The following is a 27,920-nucleotide window of genomic DNA, read 5'->3' on the forward strand; positions in this document are numbered from 1 at the left end:
TTGTGTGTGTTAAAAATGATTGGCTGTGTTCCAACAAAACATATTTTCTTCCATTCCAGTAGATGTTTTCCCTGTAAACAGTGCCAGGGCAAGTTTAAAATCAGTGAAACTTCCTGCTCACCCACAGCAGGTGCAAGAGCAGCTCAGAGGAAAGGTAAGTCAAATCTTAATAATATCTGTACTCTTTCTAATCTGTAATAGTATTCTGTAAGATATTTCATAGATTAGCCTTATCTGTGTGATGGAATGAACAACAACATTAAATTATATTATTATAATAATGGGTATATTTTGCTACAAATAACAATTCTTAATGTGTTTATGATTTTATAAAACATCAATATGTGTTCAATAAATATTTATTGAATATTTACTGCCAAGGTATATAGCAGATGTAATTAGGCTTAAATGTGGAATTCAGTTACACTTTATATTGTTTCTTGAACTGTTAGGCAAAATGTGAATTATTTGATAAATCTGTTTATTGTGTAATATATTTGTTGTTGAAATGAATATGTTTTAAAAGTGGAATTGGTTGTTGAAGATGTCTAGTATAAAATAAGACCTTTAGAATATTTTTGTTTCCCAACAAAGTGGCTTCTACAGTCATATTTCAAAGTTGAACATATCTAATAAGTTATTATTATTATTTCCATTATTCAAGATTAACATCAGTTTAGTGAGAATAATAAATCTCCTCCCGATTACAGAAGAAGGACTCCTGCCTGCCGGATTAATCTCTACCGTCATCGTCATCATGAGATTGTCTCCAGTTTCACAGCTTCTGCTGGTTCTCTTATCAGTCCTGGCCCTGAGTAAGGTTTAGTTTCTGTATCAGTCTTAATGTGGCAAAGACAATATAAATATACAATTTTGTGTTTCTGAATTTAATCATGTCTTTTTCTTTAACAGCCAGGGCACAAACGACAACTCAAACATCAGCTGACACAACAACAACCGAACCAGCAACAACTCAAACATCAGCTGACACAACAACAACCGAACCAGCAACAACTCAAACATCAGCTGACACAACAACAACCGAACCAGCAACAACTCAAACATCAGCTGACACAACAACAACCGAACCAGCAACAACTCAAACATCAGCTGACACAACAACAACCGAACCAGCAACAACTCAAACATCAGCTGACACAACAACAACCGAACCAGCAACAACACAGACTATAGGTAAATATAGACCTTTGAATTTGTTAGATCGGATGGATCTCCGCATCAAAAATATTAAATATATTAGATACAAACCTGAAAGCTGAATCCCTGTCAGAAGATATCAGTCTTCTTTTAGCCTGAGATTTTGACTGAGAAAGCCAGGGAAGAGCAGAAACAGGAGATGAAGTGATGGTAGTTAAAAGAGCTATGGCAATGGCAATGGCAATTTATTTATATAGCACAATTAAATACAATCTACATTGTCCAATGTGCTTTATACGGAAGAGGATTAGGGCCAAGCAATAATAAAAAAATAAAACCATCTCGAGATTAAAGTTGTTAAATTTCAAGAAAAAACTCGTTAAATTTCAAGAAAAAAAGTCGAAATAAAATTATGAGAAAAAAGTAATTAAATTACGAGAACAGTCGTTAAATTATGAGAACAAATTCGTTAAATTATGAGAAAAATGTCGTTAAATTTCGAGAAAAAAGTCGAGATAAAATGTTGAGAATAAACTCATTAAAATATGAGAATAAAGTCATTAAATTACAAGAAAAAAGTCGTTAAATTACGAGAACAAATTTGTTAAATTATGAGAAAAATGTTGTTAAATTTCGAGAAAAAAGTCGAGATAAAATGTTGAGAATAAACTCATTAAATTATGAGAATAAAGTCATTAAATTACGAGAAAAAAGTCATTCAATTACGAGAACAAATTCGTTAAATTATGAGAAAAATGTCGTTAAATTTTGAGAAAAAAGTCAAGATAAAATGTTGAGAATAAACTCATTAAATTATGAGAATAAAGTCATTAAATTACGAGAACATAGTTGTTTAATTATGAGAACAAATGCGTTAAATTATGAGAAAAATGTCGTTAAATTTCGAGAAAAAAGTCGAGATAAAATGTTGAGAATAAACTTATTAAATTATGCGAATAAAGTCATTAAATTACGAGAACAAATTCGTTAAATTATGAGAAAAATGTCGTTAAATTATGAGAAAAATGTCGTTAAATTTTGAGAAAAAAGTCAAGATAAAATGTTGAGAATAAACTCATTAAATTACGAGAAAAAAGTCATTAAATTACGAGAACAAATTTGTTAAATTATGAGAAAAATGTCGTTAAATTTCGTGAAAGATAGGAGTGATAAGATCCCGTTTCCGTGCACCCATCAAAAGTCTCGCTGCCCCATTTATTTAATAATCTTATTTGCGAATGTTTCAGTGCTCATACTTCATCTAAATGTCATCTTCATCTCAGTGCTCACCAGTATAATTCCAACAAGTGTTATTATTATACCACAGCGAAAACAATGGAAAATTACTGCGTCACAGCATCCTGTGATGTTAAAAAGGGAGGGTGTGTGATAGATATTTGATGTGTAAACCCTAAAAATCCAAGGTAAATAAATAGTACTGTGATGGTCTCTTAAAGAAAACTGCATTACGTGAGCCACCTCATACTCATGAGCTCATGTTAGTGTAAGAGTGAAGACTCCAAACTTCTCCCAACTGCTGTGAGATTATTTAATCAATTGTGATCATGACTTGTGTTTGATATCTTGTACTTGGTAGGGTTTTTGGGGGCAGTTTTCAGTTTTTGTGCTGACAACAATCCCCTCTGGGGATTAATAAAGTAATCAATCAATCAATCAATCAAAAAAAAAAAAAAAACACCACCACAGTCCTACCAGGTAATAATGATGCAAAAATGTTGTCTATGGTGTCAAGAACTGAACAAACTGATATGAATCTTAGAAATCAGTTAGCATCTTCATGTGGAAAGAAAACTGCACTCGTCAAGTTAGTTCATAACGTTTTTGATGGTTTGTATTTGTTCATTGTTTCAGAAACCAGCACTACAGAAACCACCACAACCCTACCAGGTAATAATGCTGGGATTAATAGATGACTCATCATCACACACCTGCTTTTATGTACTTTACAGAATACTTAATAAGTAAGCAATAAGGTATGAGTAGCCATGCTGTATTGTGAATACATTCATGAAGGGTGTTGTTAGGACCAATGCAAAGCCTGCAACCCCTTCAGTCGTGACTGCATCCACAAAAAATATATGTATTGATATGCTACTTTTTTGCAGTAATTAATCATTAAATGCCTCGTTCCACAAAAAAAAAAAAAAAAAATCGTCCTTGACAATGACAGTAAACGGCAGGAGAATGTTTCTAAATGTAATGCCTCATCTGATGGAGCTCAAATAAAAACTGAGACTAGTAAATAGTTCATTTTGGTTGAAACACATAATACATGAAACAGTTTTGACAGTATATTGATTGTTTTTGTTGCTTAGGGTGTTGCGCTGTGATACACAGATCTGTTCGGTGAAACAGTCATAGTATCGTAAATTAAACATGGCTATTATTGACCAATTGGCGCTATCCATTTTATAATACTTCTCAATACTTTTTTTTCTTTAACAGAAATCAGAATTGGTATCTTGTTGCTTTTAGTTCAGGTCTGTTATCATTGAGCTAATAATAAACTTTCGCCTTAAAGGGATAGGTCACCTAAAAATTAAAATTATCCCATGATTTACTCACCCTCAAGCCATCCTAGGTTTAAATGACCATCTTCTTTCAGACAAACTCAATCGGAGATATATTTAAAAAAAAATATCCTTGCTCCTCAAAGCTTTATAATAGTTGTGAATGGGGGTCACATTTTTTTTGAAGCAAAAATAAAATGCATCCATAATAAAAGTAATCCCTATTGCTCCAGTGGGTTAATAAAGTACTTTTCGAAGCGAAGTGATGCGATGTGATTTTGTAAGAAAAACATATTTAAAACTTTATAAATTAAAATAACTAGCTTCCGGCGGACGACCGTATGCATACTGCGCAAGTCAACTGGCCCCAAATGAGTAACCTGTGACGCGATGTACAGTATGACGCAGGATGTAGGAGTATTGTAAGCTTAGATGCATTTCTCTTTAAAATTTCTCATTTTAGACTTCTAATTCGTGACGGGTGTTTTGTTTTGTTCTATCCTCTGCGCTTCCGTGTTCATCATTGCGTCGGCAAATCGAAGCGTACGGCCGTCTGTCGTAAGCACGTTATAATAATTAATAAGTTTTAAATATGGATATTTTTCTTACAAAAACCCATCGCTTCACTTCAGAAGGCCTTTATTAACCCCCTGGAGCTGCATGTATTACTTTTATTATGGATGGATGCATTTTTTTTTTTTGGCTTCAAAATGTGGCAACCCCCTTCACTACCTGCTTCGAGGAGCAAGGATATTTTTAATATATCTTGTGTTCATCTGAAAGAAGAATGTCATATACACCTAGTATGGCTTAAAGGTGAGTAAATCATGGGATCATTTTCATTTTTGGATGAATTAACCCTTTAACTCTTGCACTAAATTACATTATTTGTTAAGCTTATATTACACCTTCCATTGAACCACTTGAGATTGATTGACCCCACTCCTTCTCTTCCAAGAAAAAAAGACCAAAAATATTGATGACTCCTCATACATGACTCAATATACAATTATTTGTCCAATTAAATTATCTCTAGAACTATGATAGGTACCTTTAGACCTTTGAATCAGAACCAGATCTGTTTTTAAAATGGTGTCAGTTGAACAAACCCGATGTGAGCCTAAGAAATCAGTGAGCATCAGGAAAGACTGTTCTTATCATAGACAGTAAAAGAAATGGACACAGCGACCCCATTGGAACTCAATTGAGACAAGTGAAGCCCATTTTTAGTGATTTTTAGCACTTCCGTTTCTGACGCGCAGACTCAAACTAAGCTTGATGACGTCAGCAACCTGTCTGACAGATGTAAATCTTCTAGTAGCTGTGCGTGCAAACTGCCATCGTTAATCTTGCAGAGACGGCGAGCTTGAGCGGGGAGTTCTTTGGCGTGAGTGAGCAGGAGTAAGTATTCTGATTAATTATTTTGTATAGTATTTTAAAATGTAACGCCAGTACGCCATATTAAGTTAATGCATACTATTGCCTGCGAGCTTCTCCTCCTGTCTGTACGGTAATTTCTCTACTGTGCGACAGAGAGTCGAGTGGTTATGACGCAATCGTTAGCCTATTTTTACAAAAACTGTTTCTACGGGGCCATAATGTAACATAGAAGGTAATGGAGCCCTTTATACATTGTCGTGTATCTTTAGAAATAAATAATGGACAAATGGAGTCTTTAAACGCCTCAGATGTAAAGTTATTCGCTGTCAAAGTGACGCCAAAATGAATGGGAGTCAATGGGATGCTAACGCAAGTGAAGTTCTGCTACAAGATGGCGGCACGCGGCCGACTTCAACTTCCGGTCGACTTTCTTGGGCACTGGTTCTTATCAAGTGAATTTGTGAGGTTTTTAATGTTGTTTGTATTTGTACATTCTTTCAGAAACCACCACCACAGAAACCACCACCGCTGAAACCACCACCGCAGAAACCACCGCAGAAACCACCACTGAAGAAACCACCACCGCAGAAACCACCACCACAGAAACCACCACCGAAGAAACCACCACCGCAGAAACCACCACCGAAGAAACCACCACCGAAGAAACCACCACCGCAGAAACCACCACCACAGAAACCACCACCGAAGAAACCACCACCACAGAAACCACCACCGAAGAAACCACCACCGCAGAAACCACCACTGAAGAAACCACCACCGCAGAAACAACCACAGAAACCACCGCTGAACCCACCACCACAGTCATACCAGGTAATAATGCTGCGATTGATAGATGACTCATCACAAGCCTATGCAATGTAAGCAATAAGGTGGCCGTGCTGTATTGTGAATACATTCATGGCTGAAGGGCGTTGTTAGGACCAACGCAAAGCCTGCAACCCCTTCAGTCGTGACTGCATCCACAATGGCAGGAGAATGTTTCTAGATGTAGTGCCTCATCTGATGGAGCTCAAATAAAAACCGAGACTAGGAACTGTTCTCATGCGCTGTCATTATTTTTTATAATACAACAGCAGAAGATGAGTCTTGTACTTCATTAAATAAAAAATTAAATAGTTAATTTAGGCTGGAACACATAATACATGAAACAGTTTTGACAGTATATTGATTGTTTTTGGCTACAGACCAATCGGCACTATCCATTTTATAATACTTCTCAATACTTTTTTGCTTTAACTGAAATCAGAATTGGTATTTTCTTGCTTTTAGTTCAGGTCTGTTATCCTTGAGCTCATAATAAACTTTTGCCTCAACTTTTGCACTAAATTACATTATTTGTTAAGCTTATATTGCGCCTTCCATTGGACCACATGAGATTGATTGACCCCACTCCTTCTCTTCCAAGAAAAAAAGACCAAAAATATTGATGACTCCTCATACATGACTCAATATGCAACTATTTGTCTAATTAAATTCTCTCTAGAACATTTACTGGTATTTATAGACCTTTGAATTAGAACCAGATCTGTTTTTAAAATGGTGTCAGTTGAACAAACCCGATGTGAACCTGAGAAATCAGTGAGCATCTTCATCAGGAAAGAAAACTGTTCTCATCAAGCGAGTTCATGAGGTTTTTAATGTTGTTTGTATTTGTGTACATTCTTTCAGAAACCACCACTGAACCCACCACAGTTCTACCAGTTAATAATCTTATTTTTATGTTAGTGTAAGAGTGAAGACATAATAAACGTTGAGCTGATATACACATTTCAAACGTACAGTCTTTCTCTTCTAAGAAGGGACCAAAAATACTGTATATACTCCTTATACATGACTCTATACAGTTTTGTGTCCAATCACATTCTCTCTAGAATAAGAATGTCCCTCCCCCTAAAAGCACCTGCCTCTGACTAGCAAGTAGCAAACTGTAGATCAGTGCATTATTCAGTTGTTTTTTTAATGCCCATCCCAGTTTTCTGCTTCAATAGAAAATACGTAAACAGAAAAAGAAAGCTGAGCTGAACTCGTCTAGTGAGTTCATGAGTTATTTATTGGTGTTTGTAATTGCTTTCATTCTTTCAGAAACAGTATTTTACACAAGCGTTTTATAATGTAATGCTTGTTTTCATTAACAGACATTATAACAACAGCAGCAGGTAATTATAAACCTTTAAATTAGAACCCATTTTTCTCACCACCTTAAAACACTGCTTATGATATGAACTGAACAAACCCAAGAATGAACCTGAGAAATAAGTGAGCAAATATTGGAAATCAGTGTGTGAAAACCACCTGTTTCAGTAGGAAGTATTTCCATGCTCTTTAATTGAGGTCTTAAAGGGTTAGTTCACCCAAAAATGAAAATTCTTTCATTTATTAAGAGCGCCAAAAAAAACTAAATAACGACTTATTTAGTGATGGCCAATTTCAAAATACTGCTTCGGGAAGCATCGGAGCACAGATGAATCAGTGTGTCGAATCTGCTGTTCGGAGTGCCAAAGTCACATGATTTCAGCCGTTGGCGGCATGGCTGGCGTTTTGACATGCAATCTGAATCATGATTCGACACACCGATTCATTTGTGCTCCGATGCTTCATGAAGCAGTGTTTTGAAATCGGCCATCACTAAATAAGTCGTTATTTTGTTTTTTTGGCGCTCCAAAAATATTCTCATCGCTTTATAATATTAATATTGAACCACTGTACTCACATGAACTGATTTAGATGTGTTTTTAGTACCTTTATGGATCTTGAGAGAAGAAGTGTCCATTGCTCCCTATGGAGGCCTCACGGAGCTATCGGATTTCAACTAAATTATCTTAATTTGTGTTCTGAAGATTAACGAAGGTCTTACGGGTGTGGAACGGCATGAGGGTAAGTAATAAGTGACAGAAATTTCATTTCTAAATGAAATTTTCAAAAATGAAATTTCTGTCATTAATTACTCACCCTCATGTCATCCCAAACCCAAACAATCTTCGTTCTTCATCTTTGGAACACAAATTAAGATATTTTTCATGAAATATCTGAACCACACACAGGCAGCAATGTCATTGCACCTTTTGAGGTCCAGAAAAGTAGTAAAGACATCATTAAAATAGTCCATGTGACTGCAGCGGTTCAACCTTAAAGTATTAGTTCACTTTCAAATGAAAATTAGCCCAAGCTTTACTCACCCTCAAGCCATCCTAGGTGTATATGACTTTCTTCTTTCTGATGAACATAATCGCAGAAATATTAATAAATATCCTGACGTATCAAAGCTTTATAATAGCAGTGAACGGGATCAATGAGTATGAGCTGAAAAAGTGTCTCCATCCACATCCATCCATCATAAAGTTTGAACTGTTGTCATACACAGTTGACATAGTGAACGCAGCGCAGGCTTCCGTGTTTATGTCCAAATGCCAGCTCAGTATTGTCCGACGCTGTACACGTGAGCAGCACGACACATGCATGTGATGCTGAAACAGGAGCCAGCCAGTAATGATTACTTGCTTTTGAAACTTTATTTGAACTGATTTTATTTGCCTCATTGTTATTATATATGTATATATGTAAGTCATTTTAAAGGGATAGTTCACCCAAAAATGAAAATTTGATGTTTATCTGCTTACCCCCAGCGCATCCAAGATGTAGTTGACTTTGTTTCTTCAGTTGAACACAAATTATGATTTTTAACTCCAACCGTTGCCGTCTGTCAGTCAAATAATGGGAGTAAATGGTCACACAATCTATAAGAGTCAATAAACACGCACAGACGAATCCAAATTAAACCCTGCGGCTCGTGACGGCACATTGATGTCCTAAGACACGAAACGATCGGTTTGTGCGAGAAACCGAAGGGCATTTATATAATTTTTTCCCTCTAAAACACCACTATGTCCAACTGCGTTCAGGGTTCATTTAGTGCGGTCTGATCGCGCTCTGACAACGGCAGTGATGTCTAGCACTCATTGAAGTATACGCGTGAGACATCACTGTAGTTGTCAGAGCGCGATCAGACATCACCAAGCGATTGCTGAACCCAGTTGGACATAGTGGTGTTTTAGAGGTAAAAAATTATATAAATACTGTTCGGTTTCTCGCACAAACCGATCGTTTCATGTCTCAGGACATCAATGTGCCGTCACGAGCCGCAGGGTTTAATTTGGATTCGTCTGTGCGTGTTTATTGACTCTTATAGATTGTGTGACCATTTACTCCCATTATTTGACTGACAGACGGCAACGGTTGGAGTTAAAAATCATAATTTGTGTTCAACTGAAGAAACAAAGTCAACTACATCTTGGATGCGCTGGGGGTAAGCAGATAAACATCAAATTTTCATTTTTGGGTGAACTATCCCTTTAAAGGCTATTGATCACTTAGGTCTGTTTTTATTACAACACACACAAAAAATAAAAAAATAATGGTCAAATTAGACACCCTACATTCATCATACATGACCTATATGCATTTGTCCAAAAATCAAATGCTTCTCTGACTATTAACAGTAAGTAGCAAAATCATGGATCAAATTATTAAATTGGAATGCAGAAAAAGTGAGTTCATGATGTATTTAATGGTGTTTGCATGTGTTCATTCCAACAACAACTGCATGGACAGGTATTTATTCACTTTTGAATTAATTGTGGGTTCACGTCGGAATCGCCTTAAAAACTGCTCATGTCTTCATTTGTATTTTTTGTGTTGATTCTGTTTGCAGCACCGGCGATATTCTATCCATTTGGTCCAGCAGCAGGAGACGGTGAACAGTTTGAAAATGGTGGTGAAACCTCTGTAAACTTTACCTTCTCCACTCCATTTACGTACTTTGGCCGCAAGTACAACTATATATATGTGAGATTCCAGTTCCTTTGTTAGTCTGATATAAATGCAAATAAGCCAGTTCATACTTTACTGGTGGATTTGAACTGATTTCTTTTATTTCAGGTTAATAATAACGGACTCCTTACCTTCAGCCAACCTATACCAGAAGCTAACCCTTTCATCATTCCCTATGGAGTTGAAGATTTCATTGCTGCGCTCTGGACTGAGCTTGATGACATTGGATTGGGCAAATACTGGTATCAGCAGTACACAAGTGGAAGTGTGCTCACTCGTGCCAGTCAGGATATAAACCAGTATTTCCCTCATATTGGCTTCGCTGCTTCTTCAGTCTTTGTTGCAACATGGGACTATGTTCAAACATTCGATACGAATGTTTTTAATCAGCGCTCAGCACCGGTAAATAGTTTTCTTTCTTTCTCAGACGCAAGGTCACGGACTGTGTAGACTATGAATCCTGATGATTTTTTTCTTTTTTTTCTTCTTTTCAGACAATCACGTTTCAAGCTGTTTTAATTTCAGGAGGTGGTTTTTCTTTCATTCTGCTGAATTATGGTGACTGTGCTGATGTGGTACCTTATCCAGTGGAGGTAAAACAAACATCACAGGATTTAAATAATATTCTATACTGGCTCTATACGTATTAAATCATTTGTTTTTTATGGTTTTAATAGGCTGGATACGACACCATAAACTCCGCTGACTACTATGTCATTCACTATGCAAATGATGGCTACTCCATCTCAAACCTCAAGAACAGGAGTAATGTAGACGTTCCGGGTCGTTGGGCCTTTCTTGTGAACAACGGAACAGGTATAGGACTTTCATCAAAATGATGTGTTCGTATTATCAGTTTGTTTATATATATATGAGTGTGTGTTATTATGCCTTATTATGTGTGTATTTCCTTTTAGAAAATGTCTTGGGAGTTCAAATAAAACTTAGCTCATTTTTAGACCTGACACAGAAGGGAAACATTGAGGATGTTTTGAAGCAAGTAAGTCACACTTTTAATGCAAAAGTTGTTGTATGGAAGCACATTTCTGCCTCAGAGTAAAAAAAAAAAAAAACTTTGTCTCTTATCTTATATCTCTGACTTTATATCTAACTGTGGTGACTTTATTGATTATTTAAGTCTGTAAAAAAAAGTTTAAAATAAGAAATAGAGTACAATGGAGATAAAATATATTTTCATCTGTCTGCCCATCTTTGTTTCAGATAAAACACGTGCTGGTCCAAAATAATGTGTCAAGTTTCTTTGAGATGAAATTAAGAAACGTCAAAAAGACATATCCGTAAAACATGGAAGGAACTTAAAAGGTTTAAAATGTGTCCTTGAAGATGTAGAAACTGACAAAGAGAAGAATGTCACTCCGCAGGAAGGGAGCCTTTATATTTTCTCACCCTTCAACTTTTTACTCTCACATACATATATATAACACATAACTCATCCACACACAAACATAAATGAGCATATATAATGAAATATGATACAATTAGATAATGAAATAGATTATTATACATGTTCCAACCAATTTAGTTTGAATAATAATCATTGTTCCTCTTTTGTCTTTGTCCCATCATGCTTTGTGTTTTCAGATATCTTTAACAAGTTTCTGGGCTTTAAACTAATCAAACTGATCTGTAGCATGTAAACAATGCAATTAAACCTGTTCTTTGTCTACAACTCCATTTACCAGAAGCATTACTCATCCCTGTCCAAAATACCTGAGTGTATCGTTTTCATGGACATTACTGTGTAAAATACTGTTACGAAAGTACTTTAGGACAGGAGCTTTCCGCTGGTTTTACACTGGACATCAATTGGCAACATAACACAGTGCCAACCCCTCTGTCTGGGTCACAATTTTTCAGTTTTGTTTATGGTTTTTGAGAATGAGGGTATGACGCAATGTTTATGTTTATCTGACTTGCTTCTAGAAGTGAAAAATTATTTTGTGCCAAAATACCTTATAGTTTGATACACAAGCTTTGACGTCAACCACAAAAAATGTGGGAAGGTTTTTCTCCTCCCTTTTTTGAAGTTTATTTAAAGCTTGTTTAATTGATTGTGCATTTGATTTTTTTTTTTTTTTTGATTTTTTTTTTTTTTGAGAACAATTACCTGTGTGTTTGTGTTTAAACAAGGAGTTGAGAACATGCAGAAACATTTGGTTGAACAGTTGTTGTTGGCATATATATATACACACACACGCGCGCGCGCACATAAAGACTTTAGTTTAACAATTATTAAGCATTTTACTTGGCCCACTTTTAAGACAGACCTGAAAAAAAAAGCTGATTTGGTGTGCCATAAAAATGAAGTTTTAAAAAAGTAGCAGAAAAAGAAGAATTTCCATCTGAAATGTAAGTGGAGCTAAAGTCTGTCAGAATTAAGGAGACATAGCCCGAATTGCTTCACACTCCTTAAGCCTGTCTAGAGATCAGGCATATACCATGAAGTCTGTTTAGGTGGATAGGTGTATGTTTCAGTTTAGTTTTTGCCATCCATGGGTTTAGGCACCATGAAAGTGACTCGGCTTTCAGCTGTGTTTATCGGCATATCTTGACTCCACAGAAGGTTCTAGGTAAGAGATCTCAAACCGAAATTGGACCAATCAGCTGTGAGGAAAATAAGTCATTCCCTCGATCAGTCTCTCTTGATCCATTACATAGTAAAAGTTTTTAAACAAAAATAACAATGATTATTTATTATAATCTATTTTATATGATTTAAATATTATTTATTTAATCATTACCCCTAATCCATTACATATTAGCATTTTAGTTTAACATTTATTAAGCATTCGGTTTAAATTAATAGAAATATATACTAATAACATGTAATTAATATATTAATAATATATGTATAAGATTAGAAATTGATAGATAAATCTTTAAAAATGACTAAATGTGAGGTTACATATTTAAATCTCTTTATAGCCTAGCTATATCGACTTTATAAGTCTTTGTATAGGCTAAAGACTTTTAAGTCCTTTCACTTTTAAATGCGCCACATTTGTTACACACAACAAAAACATTGCGCACTAATCGTGTGGACAACTTTAACTGCATTTTATTATACTTTTTTCCTTTTGGAGTATGACAGTCATTCACTCATGATCTAATTTGTTCTCTGATGTTTTCTTTTTAAGATTAGTTCATACAAAGAACGATGCTAACCTCTAAGAGAAAAACAGTCCATGCCACAACATTTCATTCGGTTCATTTTTAGTCCTCGGTAATTCTCGGCAAACTTCGACAGTTGGTTAAACCGGCTCATTCGGTTCTTATAAAGTCGGACGTGCTACTTCGGCTGTGCGTCTTGCGTCATCAACCCAGAACTAAAGTTCGATTCACACTGCGTTACATTCGGAAGGGCTCATCCCTATGCCCTAATCCCTTCAAAGGGTTTACCCTCCGTAGTGAGAGCTCGAAGGGATGAAGGGTGTAGGGGTCAAAAAAACTTTTTCATCTTAACGAGACAACCAAGGAAGCGCCTTTGTCACAGACATCCCAACCTGCAAAAAGTCATTTCAGGGAGGTACACCCCCCCCCCCCCCCCCCCCCCAAAAAAAAAAAAGAGGAAGGAGCTATAAGCTATAGGCATATGCAATTATTCGTTAATTATGTTTAAATATGTAGATTACTTTTACTATTTATATAAGCTGCTTATACTATTTATGTAAACTGCTTTTATTTATTTTCCATTGCAACTTTAAACAGGTCTAAGGAGTTTGTTGTTTTCATGTAGCCTTGGCAACTAGCCTGAATAATATGCACATGAAATGAAACTTGTCAACTCACCTCACTGATAATTGATTGGTTGATTTGCCGAAAAAGGCCATTCGGGATGCTCTCTGTCTTACATGCGCTTCGCACACACACGCAAGGTCTCTCTCTCGCTCCCTCTCCCTCTCTGCCGTGCGCGCGCTGGTTTGAAACACAGTCTCTATGCGCGCTCTTGCTCGCTCGCTCTAGATTCCGGGAGATTTTAACTAATTTGCGGGCATCAGGGAGCCGCTATCAATATGCGGGAGACTCCCGGAACTTCCGGGAGACTTGGGATGTCTGTTGTCATTTTGTAGGCTACGTTGGTTAACCCCCCCAAACCCCCCATTTTGTTTAACGTTAGTTTATTTGCTTATTTATTATATAAATAAATATAATGTAGCCTATATTGTGTCTATGTATTTGAAACATTTGAATGGACTGATAAAGGGAGCTGTTGTATTTTTGTTGAAGTACAATATCATTTTGACCATAATAATGTACCAAATCTAACTTGTATAAATATTACAGTAGTATAGAAAAATACTATACGTACATTTATAGGTAAAATCGAACTCCGAGCCTCCGCCTGTACCCATTCTGTCGGTGCATTCCAAACGGGATATATCATCCTCCGAAGGGCACTTCGGAGTGGAAATATTCATGGCCGCCATGTTGAAGGGTCGTTCCAAACCGAAGTGCTCAAAACTGGCCACTTCAAAGGGCCCTTCGGAATGAAGGATTTTGAAGGGTACAACTGATGGACACTTCGGGCCCCCATGATCCTTTGCACAGGGAAGTTCTTTGACGTCACAGAATGGGTACAGGCGGAGGCTCGGAGTTCGATTTTACCTATAATATATATATATACGAGTTAGATTTGGTACATTATTATGGTCAAAATGAAATTGTACTTCAACAAAAAAACTTTACAGCTCCCTTTATCAGTCCATTCAAATGTTTCAAATACATAGACACAATATAGCCTACATGTGATAAACCTAAAATAAATAAATAAATAAACTAACGTTAAACAAGAGGCGCAGCTTGCACAATTTACTACTCTTTGATTGTCTCGTTAAGATGACGCAGAAGTGCGTTCCAATCAGAGGTCTACAAAGAAGACCCGAGACCCGAGGACCCGGGTTTTAAATGGTCAGCCGGGTCCGGGTCGGGTCCTAATCTATTACTTCGGTTCCCGGGTCTGATTAACATTGTGTGTATACCCGAGCCGATTTGATTCGGAGATCACCCGGCCGTGTTGGGAGTCAGTAAGCGCTGTGCGTGTTTTGTAACTTGAAAAGTATGAGCCGGGAAATATGGTGAAAAAACACGAGTGACCCCAGCCATCAGAAGCAGAGCGGGCGAAGTTAATGCAAGCAAACGGCGATCATCGAGTTTTACTATTCCTATCGTGTGCAACAGTAATGCAAACAAACTTCAAATCTCAAGAACTGCTTGTAGCCTTGCACATTCGCATTTAAATAACATATCCTATTTCAAATCATTAACAAAATATGAACTATCACACGAATGTTTTCTGTGACGCTTAAAGCTTGTTTCAGGTTGCTCCAGCTAACGCGCATGTCTCATGCGAGCGCACTTTCTTTCTCCTGTTTTTATAATAACATTATGCCGTCTTGTTATATCTAAAGTTTTGGTCAGACTCGGCTCAGAAAGCACAGAAATGACCGCAAATAAGTAATGCTAATGTCAGCGGCCATGTCACTGAACAAGCAATCGTTAGTATAGTTCAAAAGGGCAAACAGTCAAAGTTATTTTATTATGTGAGTTGACTCGAGTCTCGAGATACAATGAAATAATGCAAAACTGCAAAGTCGCATTTGTCATCGTGACAGCAAGTGAACTTTTAAAGCTGGAATAATGAGTGGATTAAGCATTTCAATCGGCAAGAGAGGAATAATGGATGAACTTTCTTGGCAAGTGCATCACAGTCAGGTACAAGGGAGAAAGCTATAGCCTACTAATATTAGGTAAGACAACACGTTTTATTTTCGCAACTTGTTTATTGACTTATTAATAGCAATTTGCTATGGAATAGACCTATGTGCCGATCGGGTCCAGACGGGTCCGGTCGGGTTCGGGTCCAGCTTAGACGGGTCCGGGTAGTACATTTATGGCATTTCTCGGTTCTGCACGGGTTCGGGTCCAACTTTCAAAATAATAGTTGGGCCGGGTCGGTTCCGTGTAGCACATTTACGGGTCTCTTCGGGTTCGGGTATGAATTTTTGGACCCGTAAAGACCTCTAGTTCCAATATAAGAGTTTTTTGACCCCTACACCCTTCATCCCTTCGAAGCTCTTACTCCGGAGGGTAAACCCTTTGAAGGGATTAGGGCATAGGCATGATCCCTTCCGAATGGAACGCAGGGTGTGACTTCAAACAACTTCCCTGTGCAAAGGATCATGGGAGCCCGAAGTGTCCATCAATTGTACCCTTTGAAATCCTTCATTCCGAAGGGCCCCTTTGAAGTGGCCAGTTTTGAGCACTTCGGTTTCGATATATCCCGTTTGGAACGCACCGTCAGTTCAAACAAAGTCCCTTTAAAGGTGCTAAAGAGGATGTTTTGTTTTATACATTTTTGCAGTATTACTTGAAACTGTCTTTACTAACTGATAAAAGACTAAAAAGGTGCACTGAAAGTAATAATATTAATATACATCATCTGTGCACGAGGTAGGGCCTTAAAAACACAAGCCGATCATCACGTAAACGACTGGCCCTCTGGCTTGTCAATCACTGCCGTGACATTCCTTGTGAGAGACGAGCTCGGCTGTGCGCTCCAGTAACTTTCCACACTCCACAGGCACTGCATGCAATGTTTTTGTCAGGAGACAGGAGTAACAACTGCAGATTATGAGTTACCTGCGGTGAGTCCGACATAATGAATCCACTAACATGACACAGCGAATGCCGGTGGTAAACACTCGTGTTCCAATACTCGTGCACGAGTTTTGGGAGGTGTTCCTTTGAAATGTTGAGCTGTGAAGGAGGGGGGCTGTTCTTACGCATGCGCTCATTTCAAAAACTCAGTAACAGTCTTTGGATTCTCAGTCGACGAAAAAATCCTCTCTATCACCTTTAAGACTTTTAAAGGTGCCCTAGAATTAAAAATTGAATTTACCTTGGCATAGTTGAATAACAAGAGTTCAGTACATGGAAATGACATACAGTGAGTCTCAAACTCCATTGTTTCCTCCTTCTTATATAAATCTCATTTGTTTAAAAGACCTCTGAAGAACAGGCGAATCTCAACATAACACAGACTGTTACGTAACAGTCGGGATCATTAATATGTACGCCCCCAATATTTGCATATGCCAGCTCATGTTCAAGGCATTAGACAAGGGCAGCCAGTATTAACGTCTGGATCTGTGCACAGTTGAAACAAAGCGAAAATGGCAGATGGAGCGATAATAACTGACATGATCAATGATATTTTTAGTGATATTTGTAAATTGTCTTTCTAAATGTTTCGTTAGCATGTTGCTAATGTACTGTTAAATGTGGTTAAAGTTACCATCGTTTATTACTGTATTCACAGAGACAAGACTGTCATTATTTTCATTTTTTAAACACTTGCAGTCTGTATAATTCATAAACACAACTTCATTCTTTATAAATCTCTCCAACAGTGTGTCATGTTAGCTTTAGCCACAGAGCACTATCAAACCCATTCAGAATCAAATGTAAACATCCAAATAAATACCATACTTACGCGATTAGACATGTTGCATGATGAACACTTTGTAAAGATCCATTTTGAGGGTTATATTAGCTGTGTGAACTTTGTTTATGCTGTTTAAGGCAGTCACGAGCTCGGGGGATGGGAGCACGAGAATTTAAAGGGGCCGCAGCCTGAATCGGCGCATATTTAATGATGCCCCAAAATAGGCAGTTAAAAAAATGAAAAAAAAAAATAAATAAATCTATGGGGTATTTTGAGCTGAAACGTCACAGACACATTCAGGGGACACCTTAGACTTATATTACATCTTTTGAAAACACGTTCTACGGCACCTTTAAGACTTCTGGCTTGACCAGTTACTTCCTGAGAAGCCTTTGCAAAGACCCTTAGTTACTGTTACTTTGTCCGACAAGCCATGGCGCTGTCATGCCACACAGAGTGAAAAATACATTGTGGAGCAAAGAGGACACTGACAACACGTCGACAGACAAGACAGAGCAGGTTACTTATGATATTAAACAAAGTCCCAGCTTTCAAACTGTGTAATTTTTTAAGAAATTCTAACAATAAAAACTGTTTTGTGACTCTTTAATGTGTCGTGACAGATCGCTGTAGTGCCTCAGCTCAAGCGGCTCATGAACCGATCATCTCTTCCTACTAATTTATAGCATCAAATAAACATGAATGAACATGAGAAGGAATGTTGTTTCAAACGTGGAAAGAAGTCAGTACACACCATTTTTCAAGTTCAAGTCCATCGTCAAAATGGAGGATTCGGTGTTATGATTGGTTAGATTGCTTATCAAACAAACTCCAGACGAAGGGTCAATTGAGAGCAGCGCCATAACAGTTATGAAAGCGAGGCTGTGAAGGATATGTGATTAATGCTGCCTTCAAGTGCTATCGGAAATTTGATAATTCCCATTTCTGAAGTCGTGATTACGAGCTCATTGCATTCAAGTTTAAAAATGGGAGGGCGTTCATGTGCAATTTTTACCTCGAAAATTCGTATTTACGAAAATTCTGAGCACGTGAAGGCAGCATTAGCCCAAAGAAGAAAAGCTGTTTAAATCTCCTAGATCACTTATAATTTTCCACAGCTCATGTTGTCTGGAGTTTTTTGTCTACTGAAATGTCTATTTAAATGTTTCTCTCATCAGTAGAACAATCCAAAAATCTTAAAGGGTTAGTTCACCCAAAAATGAAAATTATTATATTATATAATAATTATATATATTATATAATATTATAATATATATATTATAATATTTAGGTAGAACCACTGAACTTACATGAACTGTTTTAAATATGGTTTTAGTACCTTTATGGATCTTGAGAGGTTCGGTGGCTTTGCTCTCAATAGAGGCCTCACTGAGCCATCAGATTTCATCAAAAATATCTTAATTTGTGTTCTGAAGATGAACGAAGGTCTTACGGGTGTAGAATGACATGAGGGTGAGATCTGTTGTTTCCATTCTTGGTGTGAAGATGCATTTAAATAAATATAGGTATGAAAGTCCATGTAAGTCCCTTTCAAGGGGAAGGTGTACAAGACCGTGGTGAGACCGGCCATGCTGTATGGTTTAGAGACAGGAAGAGACAGGAGTCAGAGTTGGAGGTAGCAGAGCTGAAGATGTTGAGGTTCTCTTTGGGAGTGACAAGGTTGGACAGAATTAGGAACGAGTACATCAGAGGGACAGCTCATGTTGGATGATTGGGGGACAAAGTTAGAGAGGCCAGATTAAGATGGTTTGGACATGTTCAGAGGAGAGAGAGTGAGTATATTGGTAGGAGAATGTTGGACATGGAGCTGCCAGGCAGGAGGCAAAGAGGAGGTATATGGATGTAATAAATGAGGATATGAAGCTAGTGGATGCAAGTGTTGAGGATGCAGAAGATAGGGATAGGTGGAGAGAGATGTATGTTTTGAAATTGTGTTTGTTGACTGGTGGAGAGTACGAACTGGAAAAATATCTTACGTCAAGTGTGTCGTGGGACTCTTTCATACGTCAACATAATTCAATTATGCAAAAATGCATTAGCCTGTTTTTCTTTGCAAATTCCAGCATGGCCTTTTCAATCTGTTTATCAAATCTGACACAAAGAAACAGCCCAGACACAATTTCAAGGGAATGAACTCTTGAAAAAACAAATGTCTACAGTTGTCATCTGATGGGAAGTCAAGCAGTTCTTTCACTTTAATTGTTATATAGCTTGAACATTGAGTTGTTTTGTGAGAATTTTTTGTGGACACATTTGACAGGCATTGACTGAACAAGTCCCTCCCTTCAGTGCTATGATAATTAGGGTCAGATTTTAACCTTCAGAAGGCATAGTCCATGAAGCCTTCTGAGGTAAACACCTAACTTTTTGTCTGTATGTTGTTTGTTTGGACTTATTCTCTGATTATATGTCTATGTATATCTATATTATGCTATGAACTGAAAAGATGTGTTTGTAGAGCTAAAGTATAACTGAAATGATTATAAAATCAAAATAAGTATTAATATTGCTTTGGTTTCTTGTGATTTTCTAGTTACTCTCTGTGAAATTGTTGCAGTGACATCTCTGTGGTATCTCTGACCTCATCTAAATATTTATCATGAGGTTGTCTCCAGTTTCACGATATCTGCTGGTGTTCATATCAGTTTTGTCACTAAGTGAGTTTTACCATTCATCTGAATAATATCCTTCATGATATGTCAAAGACAATGGAATTGTATTCAAATTTATTTGTATTTTTTTCAACAGGCAGGGTGACAAATGCACAGACAGGTAATTATTAACCTTAGAACTAGAACATATAAAATAGGCGAGACACCCCAGGTGAATAGGATAAAAAAAATTAACTAATAGATATCACCATACTACCCCAGGTGATTGATTACATTAAAAATTGCAAACATTTTTTGTATTACAAGTTTTCTAAAATGTAATGTTTAAATATGCAAATGAGGCGTTATCTAATTAAATATGCACTAATTTGCATACATTTCTAGAACAAAAATCTGAATATTGGATGACGTCAGGTTCACAGTTCTCGTTTAATTTTTTGGACATATTAAATTCAAAGGTTTTTACAGAGGGAATTTTGGATATCTCTTTTTATCACTCCATAAATCAGAAAATACTATCAACAGCCAGAAAAAAAAATATTTTCACCATTTTTTTAGGAATAAAATGTTGTATAAAATCAGGCAAATTATATATCAACAAATCCCTCTGTAAAAACCTTCAGAATATACAGTACAGTCCAAAAGTTTGGAACCACTAAGATTTTTAATGTTTTTAAAAGAAGTTTCGTCTGCTCACCAAGGCTACATTTATTTAATTAAAAATACAGTAAAAACAATAATATTGTGAAATATTATTACAATTTAAAATAACTGTGTACTATTTAAATATATTTGACAAAGTAATTTATTCCTGTGATGCAAAGCTGAATTTTCAGCATCATTACTCCAGTCTTCAGCGTCACATGATCCTTCAGAAATCATTCTAATATGCTGATCTGCTGCTCAAGAAACATTTAATGTGTACAATTGTACAAAATATTTGTGTACAATATTTTTTTTCAGGATTATTTGATGAATAGAAAGTTCAAAAGAACAGTGTTTATCTGAAATCTAATCTTTTGTAACATTATAAATATCTTTACTGCCACTTTTGATTGATTTAATGCATCCTTGCTGAATAAAAGTATTCATTTCTTTAATTTCTTTTCAAAAAAATAAAAATAAAAATTCTTACTGACCCCAAACTTTTGAACGGTAGTGTATAATGCTACAGAAGCTTTGTATTTCAGATAAATGCTGTTCTTTTGAACTTTCTATTCATCAAGGAATCCTGAAAAAAAAAGTACACAACTGTTTTCAACATTGAAAATAATCATAAATGTTTATTGAGCAGCAAATCAGCATATTAGAATGATTTCTGAAGGATCATGTGACACTGAAGACTGGAGTAACGATGCTGAAAGTTCAGCTTTGCATCACAGGAATAAATTACTTTGTCAAATATATTTAAATAGTACACAGTTATTTTAAATTGTAATAATATTTCACAATATTACTGTTTTTTACTGTATTTTTAATTAAATAAATGTAGCCTTGGTGAGCAGACGAAACTTCTTTTAAAAACATTAAAAATCTTAGTGGTTCCAAACTTTTGGACTGTACTGTAGGTAGGAATAAAACTGTAAAGTTTGGTGTAAGTTCTGCTGAAGTGGAGATTTCTGACTCAGAGCAGGAGAAAAAAAGTCATTTTGAGAAAACGGCCTTTAAAGATATTTACTATAACTGAAATCTATAGATGCAAATAGATAAAGTGCTATAAAATATACACTTAAAAGTGTATTTTGGATGTTTTCTTTCCACCAGTATGAAAAAAACACTTTATGAAAAGCCAAAAAGTGCAAAATCTCAAAATTGACCGTGTTTTTGCCTGTAGTTCTCCCCTTAAGTGAGAAAGCATGATCTGAGTTTATTGTCATCGGTGCTTGAACTTGTTTGTCTTGCAGCGCCGGCGGTATTCTATCCATTCGGCTCCGTGGCAGGAGACACTGTTAATATTTCTGTTGAGGATGAAAACTCCACTCTTGTCGACCTGTGGAGACCTTTTGTGTTCTTTGGCCGCACATACAACAAGACTTATGTAAGAATTCAGCTCTGTTTTGTTAATGCCAATGGTGAATGAGAAAAATGACTAATGACTTATATCGTTTATTACCCAGGTTAATAGTAATGGGTACCTTACATTCAATCAGTCTTCATCAGAGTTCTTCATTCAGAACTTTCCCATCAATGGAAGTGAAGACATCATTGCTCCCCTCTGGACAGACGTTGACGTCAGTATGAATGGCATCATCTCATATCAGCAGTACTCATATGGAAGTGTGCTTACCCAAGCCACTCGGGATATAAACCAGTATTTCCCTGATCTGAGCTTCACGGCTACTTGGGTCCTTGTTGCAACTTGGGACAGAGTTGCGTACTATTATCACTCTGGCACGGTAAGTTCATTTGTTAAAACTCCTTCAGGCTCAAGCTTACAGATGTGCTATTCTCAAAACTGCTGTGACAGTCAGTGTTCCCAAACTTTGCAGGAAACATCATTTCAAGTGGTTTTAATTTCGGGAGGTGATTTGTCTTTTATTCTCATGAATTATGGTGATTGTGCTGTGACGTATAATGCGGTGCAGGTATACATGCCTTATACATCAATAAAACAAAATATGCCTATCTCTTTTTGATGTCTCAATAATTAGTTACTTCCTTGTTTGTGCAGGCTGGTTATGACACAGTAAACTCCACGGCCTACTTTGTGATTCCTGGATCAACCAATGGGAGCGTTATTCCAAACCTTATGAACTCCAGTAATGTAAGTGTTCCAGGTCGATGGGCCTTCAGGGTGGACGGTGGACCACATCAAAATAATCTACCAGGTACATAATTGCCATCAAGATTATAATCTTTAATATTATTATTATTATTTGTGGCACTAGCAATGTCAAAGTCATGAGTTTCATTCCCAGGAACATGCAGAATTTATACCTTTAATCAGCCTAAAATGGGATAAAACATCTGGCAAATGCAGAAATATAAATGTATAAGTGTGTTTTCACTGCAATGTTGTGAGCATTAATCAAGGCAAAGATTATATTCCTGTTTGACCTCTTCAGTATGTTCAGTATAGTACGCATACAAATGTATTATTCATTAATCATGTGCTTTGTTTCCCTTAGAAAATATCATAGGAGTTCAAATGAGAGTCACATCATTTTCAGATCTAACAGAGAATGGAAACATTGAGATTTTTTTAGAGAAAGTAAGTTGCACTTACTAATGTATGTAATATGTTTTTTTAGTTATTATGGTGCTAATAGACGATTCAAGAAATTGTGGTCTGTCTGTCCATCTTTATTTCAGCTACAACAGGAGCTGGTTGAGTCCGGCCTGCCGAGCAGCGTGAAGCTGAACTTAAGAAAAATCCAAAAGACACAGCCGTAATATCGTAATATGTAATATGTAACTCATACAAGGAAAGAAATTCAGAGACTGGTTCATTAAATCTCTTAAATTAAATATCCCTGTCATTAAAATATACCTCATACAGGGAAGCTAACCAGCAATTCTAGCCATTGAGGATGGAAATGCTGTCATTCCAGTTTTAAGTTCTTTGCACAATGTTTTCTGTCAGCTTTGACATATTCATAGTCAAATCGCATTCATTTCTCAAAAAAAATTCACAGATGAGGAATGTCACTCTTCAAGAAGGTGAATGTTTGCACGAGGTGTGACAGCGGTTTAATCGGTCTATCTGCAGTGTCAATAGTGGTAAACCTGTATTCCTCTATGGCTCCGAATGCTGGTATCCATATCGTAATTGTCTATTGGGGAGACAAGGCTAGCTGTCACATTTTTACTCCAGTGAATCTGAATGTAATGCTATTATTTCTACCTTTATTGCTCAGGAAAAAAAGATGTAGTCAACTAAAGAAACATTGAGCTTTTGTGACAACATGCCTCGACAGAGTGCAAAAGTGCAGAAAAAGATTGTATTGAGTAAAAAAAAAAATTGTAAAATTTTTCTTCACCCACTTTTGTATGTTCGATGCAAAACTAAACATGCAAACAGTCCTGTTTAATTCAGTGAGGCATAAAAAAATGAATGCATGTTTGAAGATATGGGAGAATAGGGATTTAGTAATAGGCCTATTGTTATTTGGAGATATTATTTATTGAAGTATTTGGCTATTTAGCTCTAGCTTTTCATTTCTTCATCAAAAAAGGTTGATGTTATATTCTGAGGTGTGTAACAACTATAACAGTAAATAAAAAATCTGTATAATATGAGTTAAATCAAATGTTCCTTGGCTCACCACAAGGGGGAGACAGATGCTTGTTGAGAGTTAGTGAAATACCAGCATGCTACATAAAATGCTAAAACTTTGCTTTGCAAACAAATTGTTTGTGATTTTATTAGATTACAGGATTAGTTCACTTTCAAATGAAAATGACCCCAAGCTTTACTCACCCTCAATCCATCCTAGGTGTATATGACTTTCCTCTTTCTGATGAACACAATTGGAGAAATATTAATAAATATCCTGATGCATCTGAGCTTTATAATGGCAGTGAGCGGGATCAGTGAGTATGAGCTGAAGAAAGTGTTTTCATCCACATCCATCCATCATAAACGTACTCCACACGGGTCCGGGGGGTTAATAAAGGCCTTCTGATGTGTTTGTGTAAAAAATATCCATATTTAACAAGTTATGAAGTAAAATATCTAGCTTCCGCCAGACCACCTTCCGTATTCAAGTTACCAAGAAAGTGTAAACAGGCGTCACGTCAGTTAAGTTTTTTTCCCGTAAGTTGAATAGGGAAGGCGTATAGCGTAAGCTTTTTGAACTGCGAGACTTTTACACTTCCTTTGTAAGTAGAATACGAAAGGCGGTCTGGCGGAAGCTAGATATTTTATTTCATAACTTGTTAAATATGGGTTTGTTTGTTTTTTTACACAAATGCATCGCTTCACTTCAGAAGGCCTTTATTAAACCCTGTGTTTATGATGGATGGATGTGGATGGAGGCACTTTCTTCAGCTCATACTCACTGATCCCGTTCACTGCCATTATAAAGCTCAGATGCATCAGGATATTTATTAATATTTCTCAGATTGTGTTCATCAGAAAGAAGAAAGTCATATACACCTAGGATGGCTTGAGGGTGAGTAAAGCTTGGGCTAATTTTCATTTGAAAGTGAACTAATACTTTAAGAAAGGAGAGTTTTATGTCTTCAAATACTGAATGTGATATTTTACACTTGATTTGAACTTAAACAGTTTAACTATTATCTGATTAGTACACACATGCCTCTTTCATTTAGAAATCTTTGCTGATCTGGCATAAGGGTTTGACATTGCTAGTGTTAATGGGCCTAAACATAACAATACATAAGGCCGTTTTACATACTGAGGGTAAACCAAATCATAGGGAAAAAAGGGTTGTGTTATTTATTAAACAAATACACCCACATTTATAAGTTGCAATGTACACAAGCATGAAGAAGCATTTTACATGCACATCATGGTTTTATGTTAGTGTTGATATTTGAGTTTCTTATTTCTACACAGTAACGGAGAAAGTGTCACTGGGACTGTCCAAATACCCACACTTACTTGATCACTTGTCTGCTTGCATGACGTATTTCCGGAGTTCGGATAAAGTTATTTGGGCAGGCCCAAAATCAAGCAGGATCACTGAGTTCTCAGTATCAGAGATCATGATGAATTCATGTCTCCATCTGCTGGTCAGACTTAAGAAAGAATATTAAAATTCAGTTCATAGGCACTGTTTGTTATGATTTACTTATTCTTACCCAATGTTTCATGCGTTCATATAATATTTGTAACTTTTATTTTTGCTGTTTTAGCATGCTTTTTTTTTTTTTTTTTTACTATTTATTTACCATTTTGAAATAAAATGCATACCAGTCTCCACAAAATCTTGGGTTATTTTTTCTATCCAAGTCCTGGGTTGAGCCTTTTGGGTATTTTGGGGGGTTAATTTTCCAGTGTTTCGGTAGTTTTTGTGTTACCCAGCTCCTAAGTCATGCAACGTCAACTGGCGGCCCGCGGGCCAAATCCGGCCCGCCAGAGATTTCCATCCGGGCCCCAGAATAATACTGAATTCAGGAATAGCCTTGTAAGAGGAAAAAAGTTTAGGGCTGGTCCGAATACCATTTTTTGAGCTTCGAAGCTTCGGTAGTAATGAACATCGACTCTTCGGAGAGAGGGGCTGAACATATTTTTCTCTCTAATAAAGGCAGGAATCTGTGTCTGTATGTCCGTTTGCATTTTTATTATTTCGAGAACCGTTCATCCAATCGACTTCACAAGGCAGTGCAGTGTCGCATTTGGTGCAATATAGATGGACACGCGAGACGCGACACATTCAGAATTAATAAACTTTTAGTAAACTACAGTCAGAACAGCGCGAGCGGGAAGCGGCGCACCTCACGCGGGCAGGGCTTATGCTCCGAGAACGGACACTGCACTAGTGATATAAAACGCACACACACAGGTCTGTTAAATTAAGCAATACTTTTAAGGTAGTCTAATATTTTTCTGACTAACAAATTGGCACAGTAAGGGTAGATTTAAATAAAGAAAAACGAAATTTAAATAAAGAAAAAACGAAATTTAAACAAAGAAAAAACGAAATTTATATAAACAAAAACGAAATTTAAATAAAGAAAAAACGAAATTTAAATAAAGAAAAATGAAATTTAAATAAAGAAAAACGAAATTAAGTTAAATTAAAAACGAGATTAATTTAGATTGATAATAACGGGTAAAAATGCTAATACATTTTGTTTCTATTATTGTATTTTCCACAGTGTCAAAGCAACAAAACACAAGCTCAGACATGCACTTCGGTCCATACAAACTCCGCTGTTCTGAACACTCCCGTTGCTGGAACACGCGTCGGTTCTATTTCTAGCATGCATGCGTTTTCCGCGTGGCTCGAGCGCGCCTGAGACGCGTGTCTCAGTGTGCAAACTCCTATGGAAGGCCGTTTCAGCATAAAAACGTTCCAGCGTTACTCGTCGTAATTATATTTTTACTAGTAACAATTAAATTAAAGAGCTCTCTAATTCAGTTTTTACTAGTAACAATTACAATTAGAGAGCTCTATAATTCATTTTTTACTAGTAACAATTATGATTGTAGAGCTCTCTAATTGAATTATAGAGCTCTGCAATTGTATTCTTACTAGTAACAACTGAATTGTAGAGCTCTATAATTCAGTTTTTACTAGTAACAATTCCAATTAGAGAGCTCTGCAATTCATTTATTACTAGTAAGAATTCAGTTGCAGAGCTCTGTAATTCAATTGTTACTAGTAATAATCCAATTGCAGAGCTCTACAATTCCACTAGAGAGCTCTCTAATTCAATTGTTACTAGTAAAAACTGAATTAGAGAGCTCTTTAATTCAATTCTTACTAGTAACAATTCTAATTACAGAGCTCTATAATTGTATTATTACTAGTAAAAACTCCTATTCATGAGATGCAAAACAGATTGCAGATTTCCCGCCTACAAAAGTGAGTTTCAAAATAAAAGCCCTGTAGCGTGGTTCTAAAGTATCCTGAAATATTTTACAGACTTAGGTAACATATTAATCATGTTCACATTAAAGCAAAATTAAGATGATGCCTGAGATGAAAGCCTAGCTATATTTAGTCGTTATATTCATTCACCTTTGTATATTGGTAAAGCTAAGAGCCAAGAACACTCCATATCACTGGACATAATATAGGGTGAAATGCTCTAAGCCACCCAAAGTGTTTTGACAAACTTGATATTAAGGAGTATAAATTAATTTTAAATATTTACAGTGTTTAGTATTGTTATGCAATAATAGAATGATTATCGCGGATATCTAATACAAAATAAACACCTCTATTGAATTGATTATCAAATTGTGTTAATAATAGGCGATTTGGCGCTGGG

The 27,920-nt window shown here is 36.4% G+C and overlaps 2 protein-coding genes across 2 annotated transcripts; both read left to right on the forward strand.

Moving 5' to 3' along the window:
* Positions 1 to 11,607, forward strand: LOC125255596. The gene is made up of 11 exons (XM_048170943.1): positions 1 to 154; positions 711 to 815; positions 913 to 1,194; positions 3,031 to 3,066; positions 5,571 to 5,900; positions 9,799 to 9,932; positions 10,026 to 10,319; positions 10,412 to 10,510; positions 10,595 to 10,733; positions 10,835 to 10,917; positions 11,139 to 11,607. Exons 1-11 carry the CDS (start codon positions 16 to 18, stop codon positions 11,217 to 11,219), a joined length of 1,722 nt encoding a protein of 573 aa, XP_048026900.1. The 5' UTR covers positions 1 to 15; the 3' UTR covers positions 11,220 to 11,607.
* A 7,240-nt stretch (positions 11,608 to 18,847) lies between these two features.
* zgc:112964 (uncharacterized protein LOC503764 homolog) lies at positions 18,848 to 24,469 on the forward strand. The gene is made up of 9 exons (XM_048170945.1): positions 18,848 to 19,754; positions 19,937 to 20,060; positions 20,152 to 20,175; positions 21,920 to 22,053; positions 22,133 to 22,411; positions 22,505 to 22,600; positions 22,687 to 22,843; positions 23,144 to 23,226; positions 23,328 to 24,469. Exons 2-9 carry the CDS (start codon positions 20,003 to 20,005, stop codon positions 23,406 to 23,408), a joined length of 912 nt encoding a protein of 303 aa, XP_048026902.1. The 5' UTR covers positions 18,848 to 19,754; positions 19,937 to 20,002; the 3' UTR covers positions 23,409 to 24,469.
* The last annotated feature ends 3,451 nt before the right edge of the window (positions 24,470 to 27,920 follow it).

Source organism: Megalobrama amblycephala, linkage group LG20 (assembly GCF_018812025.1).
Source record: "Megalobrama amblycephala isolate DHTTF-2021 linkage group LG20, ASM1881202v1, whole genome shotgun sequence".
NCBI lineage: Eukaryota > Metazoa > Chordata > Actinopteri > Cypriniformes > Xenocyprididae > Megalobrama > Megalobrama amblycephala.

Coding starts and splice junctions, on each gene's coding strand:
- LOC125255596 (XM_048170943.1), top strand. CDS start 16: ATGATTGGCTGTGTTCCAACAAAACATATTTTCTTCCATTCCAGTAGA. Junction 5,901..9,798: donor CACCACCACAGTCATACCAG/GTAATAATGCTG, acceptor TTCTGTTTGCAG/CACCGGCGATATTCTATCCA. Junction 10,918..11,138: donor TTGAGGATGTTTTGAAGCAA/GTAAGTCACACT, acceptor TCTTTGTTTCAG/ATAAAACACGTGCTGGTCCA.
- zgc:112964 (XM_048170945.1), top strand. CDS start 20,003: ATGAGGTTGTCTCCAGTTTCACGATATCTGCTGGTGTTCATATCAGTT. Junction 20,061..20,151: donor CATATCAGTTTTGTCACTAA/GTGAGTTTTACC, acceptor TTTTTTCAACAG/GCAGGGTGACAAATGCACAG. Junction 20,176..21,919: donor GGTGACAAATGCACAGACAG/GTAATTATTAAC, acceptor TTTGTCTTGCAG/CGCCGGCGGTATTCTATCCA.